Genomic DNA, 7,184 nt, shown 5'->3' with positions numbered 1-7,184 from the left:
CCTCTGATACACTCAGAAATGTGTCTCCGGGAGTGAGGCGCCGCAGGACTCACCGTGCTGACCGTGCTGCAGCAGGGGCACCAGGTCAAGCAAGGTGACGAGGGTGGCATAGAGCCCCTGATAGTCCAGTGAGGGGTAATCTGAGATCTGAACCTCCCGACTCTGCTGGGTGGCACCACCCCGGTCGGCCGGGGCGTCCCGCAGAACGCTGTAAAGGAGGGATCGAGTAACTGTAGGGTTGATGGAACTGACTTGTGGTCTTAGAGATGGGGTGAGTGGGAATGGCACAGGAAAAAGACACATGGTCATGGGCACGGCCAAATTGGAAGCTTCCTGGCTCTCCTTTCTGCCTGTACGGGACAGGATGCTGCTCCGAGGGAGGGGTGGGGGGGGAACAGGGGAAAAAAAGAGACAACAAAGACACAAAGAAACAGCACATTACATTGAAATGGCTCTACAGAGACAGCGTAAGTAGAAAAGAACCAAACCCAGATATTCCCCACATAGGATGCAGTGTCTCCACAGACTTTGGAATTTGCTTTAGATGTGCCATCATCATCTATGCATTTGAAAAGCTGGCTTTTGGTTGGGATCGAAATCAAGCAGGCTTGCGCTTGCGAAGCACGTGACGATCACTGCATCTCATGCGTATCTGGTGACAAGGAGCAAAAATATAAAAAATGGCATGTTTTCAGTGGCAGCCCCGTACTTCGCCAGAGGAACGAGCTTTGAGGCACACGCGCCGCGCCCTCCGAGCGGCCAATCCCCGGAGGACGGGCGGCACGGGCCGATCAGGAGGCTAAAGAGCCACATGGGAAATATTGAGCAATGGAGGGGCTGTCAGAGATGAGAGCAATCTCGAAATAATTAGTTTTGAGGACGATACAGAGATGACACTTCAGAAACATGCTTCAGCCAGTAATAAACATGTATGTGAGGTTAGACTAAAAGCTCCCTGGTCACAACACATGTTTATTGCACCGTCAAAAAGAATGTCTGTATGTAAATACATTATGATACTGCCTCAGTATCATTTAGGGGAAGAGAAATAATGGTTCTACAGGCATATGGATTTCAGTTCTAACAGAAATGTCACTAGTCTACGGCTGGGGAAAACTGTAATGGAAAAGGAATACACTGGTTTCGAAAGCAATGTCTCATGTTCGTGGAGGGATGTGGAGGGTGCTTGTGTCTGCTGTCCCCTGTCAACTTCTACCTCAGCAGTAATTTGGTCTGTGATGGTCTTGGAGGGAGAGGAGAACGTAGTTGGATGTGCGTTACATACAACAGGATGGTGTAGTATTTCTCACACTGTCTCTTATCAAAGCTACACATGTCAGCCCTGTTTGGCTGGGAATGAGAGGTGGTTCAGCTGCAGAATGCTACATGAACAGCGTTCTCGACAAGAAAAACTCCACATTTCTAACTAAACTAAACATTTCAAACCCACTGAACACTATGGAAATCCAGTATTTCATATCACTGGCAGTACATTATCATTATCAGTACAATATCATTATCAACTCTTAATGACAAAAGGACACTTTAACACACAAACACTGATACAGTAAACATAAACATAACAGGAATAACAAAAGCACACAACTACATACTGCTCTCAGACGCTAAAATTTCTTCTTCAGGCATGTTTTGAGTGCATGCACTTTTATTAAACTGTTTCTGTTGACACGTGAACATGAAGAAGAGCTCTTACACATAACATGAACTCATGAGTCTAACTATAAGTCAACTGTATTTCATAAAGCTACTGACATTTAAAAGACAAACATTAAAGACAAACAAAAACAATATTCAAATCAGGACTTCCCTGAATTTATTCAAAATGTGTACTTTTGGCATGCATGATGTTACTGCATATATCTGATTATAATACAGAGCTCTAATGTCTCGGTGGCTGTTGAAATTCTCAGATTTAGATAGATGATATATTTATCTGCTTTGTAATAATGAAACTAGGCCTGCCTATCATTAGAATGCAACATTTGCAGTGTTTCACCTATTTCCAGTGTAGTGCACTTACCTGAGCAGGGTCTGGGAAAAGTATTTCAGAGTGTTTGCAATGTCTGTTCCTGATGGCACTGGGTAAATATTGTGAAGCACACGGTTGTGATACTCTTGCAAGTATCGAATCTTAGAGCCAACTAAACAAATAAAGAGCAAAGTGACACATAATTAACATTTCATAATATTCAACAATCCACTGCTGCTGCTTTGTGCTGTTTGATGAAGAAATCAGTAAATGAACATCTCTCTGAAACGGACATCTGTATTTTCACAGCATTACAGCTGAAATGAGACACGTTTTCTAACTTGCTCTCATTTTGAGTGAGTTTTCCACATCAGACAGTTTGGATTGTCAGATGGACAAATGAACGCAGTGACCGAACTGCTGGAGCTCAGATGTGTCACACAACAGCGTCTGTGTTTGGACGACCGGATCACGATGACTCCTGGAACACACTTCTCTTATTTCTCATGCTGGGTAATGATGTTTTGCGTCTATTTTTAACTCTCATCATGTTGTTTTCTGTCTTACAATGAGAAAATAAAATAACATCAGACATTTTTGAGGAAGAGAGAAGTGATCTAACTCAGAGCTGTCAGCAGCAGACTTCACCACTTCATAAAGGAAAATTATGGATCTGGAGTAGCATATGCATAAATGAAAAAACAACAACAAAATGTTTGTTTCATGATTGTGGCAACAGTTGAATCAATGAACCAATTAATTGAAACAAATAGCTCAAAAGAATCATTCTGTTAAAAATCCGTGTGAATGTCTGCATGTCTGTTTCCTATATAATGAGAGTGAACAGAGACTGGGTCTGTCAAGCTCCAAAATGACATTAAACGGTCATAAAAGTGTCATAACCGTAGTCCATATTGACTATATATTCTTCATATTGACTATATATATGAGTCTTCTGAATTCATGTGAAGAACAAGCCCAAATGTAAGTTAAGTTTACTATGATGAAGACAGGTTTAGAAGACAGTTTTTCACAACTAAAGTGTGAGTTAAAGGCAACAGAATGTTTTTGATTATTAGTGATTTCAAATGCTTAAAAAAGGTGAAAATTCTGCATAAAGAAAAATAGCTTTCCTTAAGTAATGAACGACACAGAGAAGTTAAATTATGGACTATTGTAAAGCAATACAAAATGTTTTAAGTATTTTGTTAGCTTTGTTTATTGTATGTAATTCATTAGATTATGCAGTTATAAATTATGCTTTTGTTATTACGAGTTACCATAATGAGTCCATCACATAATCACAACCTATTACAGTATGCAAAAAAGTTACATTATATGTGCTCACAATTTTATTTATATTATGAACATTTCTTTTTACCATTTGACCTTTTATATTATGTGCAGTTTTTACAGTGCGTTGCTGCAGGATCTTGTAATCTTATGACAGACTGTTTTCACAGTTTCCCATAGGGCCAGACCTACATAAACCTGTATAAACCCTCAGTGACTGCTAAGATTATAGACTAAATGCTCATCTACATTTTAGCATGACATACAATCAGTTATAAAGTCTTATTTTTGAGACTAGGCCTACATTAGATCAGTGTTATTGACCACAGATATTGTGGTGTTCAACACGCAGCACACCCAGCTAACAATTTTGGGTTCCCAGAAAGTTCCCAGAACATTCTTTTTTTGATCCGTAAACAAAACCATAATGTTCTCTTCAGTTAAGCGTGTCAAATCCCTCCAAAATCATATTTACTCTCATAACTATATTAATTTTAAGTAATCATTCGATAATTAGATCAATAAACGAGCAAGTCAGTCAGCCAGTAAAACAAAATGACCGTTAATCTTTAAATTCTGTGTGTCACCCGGATCCAGTACGTATTCAGCCCAGATGGTGGATCAGCACCTAGAGATGACCTCTACAGCCCTGAAAGACAGCGGAGACCAGGACAACTAGATGAGCCCCAGATACAGATCCCCTGTAAAGACCTTGTCTCAGACGACCACCGGGACAATACCACAGGAGCCAGACAAGTCCTCTGCACAATCTGACTTTGCTGCAGCCTGAAATTGAACTACTGGTTTCGTCTGGTCAGAGGAGAACTGACCCCCCGACTGAGCCTGGTTTCTCCCAAGGTTTTTTCTCCATTCTGTCACCGATGGAGTTTTGGTTCCTTGCCGCTGTCGCCTCTGGCTTGCTTAGTTGGGGACACTTCATTTCCAGCGATACCGTTGACTTGATTGCAAAGATACTATTTAAACTGAGCTGGATGTTGACATCACTGAATTCAATGATGAACTGCATTTAACTGAAAATTGAGTGTTTACTATTGTCATTTTGCATTATTGACACTATTTTCCTATTTAATACTGTAAAGCTGCTTTGACACGATCTGTATTGTTAAAAGCGCTATATAAATAAAGGTGACTTGACTTGACTTGAAAGCACGTGCTGGAGAAGCGTGTGCAGATCAGAGGCCAGCAGTAAATGAAGATGAAACAAGTCCACGAAGTTATGATTTCTGTCATCACTATATGCTTAACCCTGACTTAATATTATAATTTAAAACGTTTTTTGATTTATCTAATTTCTGTATTTTGATCAATGCTGCATTAAACGAATTATAGGTCATTACACAAAAAAACTACATTTTAATTTGAAAGATATTTTTACTGTGTTATAAAAAATAACCTAAATCTAACCATTAGGGAACGTTCTCTATACGTTATTTTTAGTTTATTTAATAATAACCACCATGCAACGTTCTGGGAACGCTATTTTATGGTTACAAAAGAAATAACCTAAAAAGGACATTCCCTTAACGTTAGTATTTGTTTCGCAAAAAATAACCAAACTGGATCCAAAAACTAAGGTTAGGGGAACGTTCTGTGTTTGCTGGGCATTGTGTCCAGTAAGGATCAGGTGTTTTGAGCTCAGCATCCAGTTATGGACTACAAGCCTGTGTTTGAATAGCGGTAAGAATGATCAGGCAAAGGATCAGAGTTATTTTATAATATGCTATAATTTACATGAAAGCGTATTTTTGAGGTTGACAGTCTGTTGGTCAATAAAACAGACGGTAGAAAGCAAATGGCGCCCTCTACCAAAAAGCACAGACAGCACTGGTCATCTACACCATCACAGACATCATCAACCATTACCTGATTTATCAAAATAATACTGCACTCCTGTAGGGTTAGATGAACAAATTCATGCAGTTCATCAGCGTTTAAACAACAACTCGAGCTTGTGTTTTACTGCAGGGGTGACTTGACTATTCGACCTTGAAAAAAATACATCACATCTTCTGTCTTCTGCAACACATTATCTAAATCTAAAATCTTACCGTCGGCTGTTATCGTGAAGCTCTAACATTTTTAGCCCTCCGTATCGTACAGTATGTATCTCTTTACACGTGTATCTTCCCCTCGCCGCTCCCATCGAGCACACACAGCTTCATTCACATATTCTATTATATTCCATATATTCCATATATTCCATACATCACACAACAGCAAGCGTCGTCATACTTACATTGCTCTGCCTTCGTAGACATGTTAGAAAGTCTCCACGAGTTAAAGAGCAAATGAGAAATGGTGAGCGGTTCGAGCAGCAGAGCTGATGATCAGGTGCAAGCACTGCAGAGCTCAGCAGAGCATCACACTAACCCTGCACTACAGCATCTACACTGAGCTGCTGACAGCCGATGATTTCAGAGCTAACATCTAAAAACGCTTTGTTGCAGAACTCTCATGTACACAGAATGGAGTATTCCGCGTCGAGCTCCGGAGCAAATGCGGATCGAGTCGTGAAATAAATATTGATTAAATATCGACTTCATCTCCAACACGTACTAGAACACCAGATCAGATCGGCCTTTATACGTGTTCTGTAAAATAATCCTTTCTGTTTTAGTTTTCTTCAACAATTGGTTTTAAAATAAACAGATGAAGAAGAGGTTTCTTTATACTGTATATAATACTGAGTATACTATATATAAGAAATCAATTAAATCTGTATGTGTGTGAAAAATATTCAGCTGTAACCCCCTTTGTAATCGTTGACATTTTCATAAGTAACTGTAATTTAAGGACACATTTTCCTCTCAGTAACTGTGACTGATTACAATTACATTTATTTTGTAAATAAATTATGTAATTTAGTTAGGTGTAACTAGTTACTTCCCAACACTGCTTATAGCATGTAGATTTTGAATGACGATGATGGAAGTTCAGCAAATGTAGTAGCAGTGTTTTAGAATGAATCAGTTTCATTGACTCATAAATGCAGACTGTCTCCACCTTCTGGCGTGTCGATGTAACTGCAGAAAGCGTGACTAAATCCCCAGCACTAACACACACAGTCTGGAACAAACACAAGCACTGAAACATCCCAGTGCTGTTGAGCTGTTACATCAGCACTGCTAACCTGATCACATCAAACACGGAGAAGCGCTTCATCAGCTGGACAGACAGGGAGTTACAAGCCCTACTGAGAATTAACGGAGGAAAACTACAGATTCTGAGGCAAAGCACTTAATTTAAAAGCAATAATAATGAAATAATTCAAAGGTCTGCACACTAGCATCATTGTTTTTGCTCTGAGACTTTATTAAAGTGGATCCAGCCAAAGGATGTGCAGTCCCATAATACTCTCTGTGATGTTGATGGGTTCAGTTCAACCGTCTCTTCTTTCTTGTTTGCAATTCCTCCAAAAACTCATGGAAAGCCTCAGGAGTGACGTCCTATAAACAAACTACATCCATTAGAATTGAGGTTCACTTCTTATTTTTCTCAGTGACTGACAGAGAAGCTGCTCTTATCTTCACCTTTCTCTGGTTTGCAGATTGTTGAAGAAACTCATTCAGCTCGTGTTTCAAGTCATTGTACTCTAGACACAAGAAAACAAGTCCACATTTCATTTTAATTCCAAAGGCGCTTCTAGAACAAATCCTCTTTAAAATAAAGACACACAAACACTCACACACACACACACTTACACTCTGACACACACACACACACTTGTTGTGTTTCCATGTTTTATGGGGACATTCCATAGGCGTAATGGTTTTTATACTGTACAGACCGTTTATTCTATTGCCCTACACCTACCCTACCCCTAAACCTACCCCTCACAGGAAACTTTGTGCATTTTTACTTTCTCAAAAAAACTCATTCT

General features: G+C 39.6%; 1 protein-coding gene and 1 long non-coding RNA gene across 2 annotated transcripts in view; both read right to left on the bottom strand.

Annotated features, from left to right (window-relative positions):
- Nucleotides 1-5,601, bottom strand: part of LOC107677679 (protein unc-79 homolog) — a 9,746-nt gene extending 4,145 nt beyond the window's left edge. Inside the window, exons 1-3 of the mRNA XM_016472680.1 lie at nt 5,541-5,601; nt 2,042-2,162; nt 54-208 (exon numbers count right to left, since the gene is read on the bottom strand). Of these exons, the coding sequence (XP_016328166.1) occupies nt 54-208; nt 2,042-2,162; nt 5,541-5,562 (298 nt within the window). The 5' untranslated portion in view covers nt 5,563-5,601. The remainder of the gene's footprint in view (nt 1-53; nt 209-2,041; nt 2,163-5,540) is intronic.
- A 1,107-nt stretch (nt 5,602-6,708) lies between these two features.
- Nucleotides 6,709-6,915, bottom strand: LOC107677682 (uncharacterized). Its single transcript, XR_001632874.1, has 2 exons — nt 6,835-6,915; nt 6,709-6,750 (listed from the first exon to the last, which is right to left on the bottom strand). It is a non-coding gene; the product is annotated as an uncharacterized LOC107677682 (long non-coding RNA).
- Nucleotides 6,916-7,184: the final 269 nt, after the last annotated feature.

The sequence above is a fragment of the Sinocyclocheilus anshuiensis genome, unplaced genomic scaffold, assembly GCF_001515605.1.
Source record: "Sinocyclocheilus anshuiensis isolate Anshui unplaced genomic scaffold, SAMN03320099.WGS_v1.1 scaffold929, whole genome shotgun sequence".
NCBI lineage: Eukaryota > Metazoa > Chordata > Actinopteri > Cypriniformes > Cyprinidae > Sinocyclocheilus > Sinocyclocheilus anshuiensis.
The sequence above is the reverse complement of the archived record's forward strand: the minus strand, read 5'-3'. Positions and strand labels throughout refer to the sequence as shown.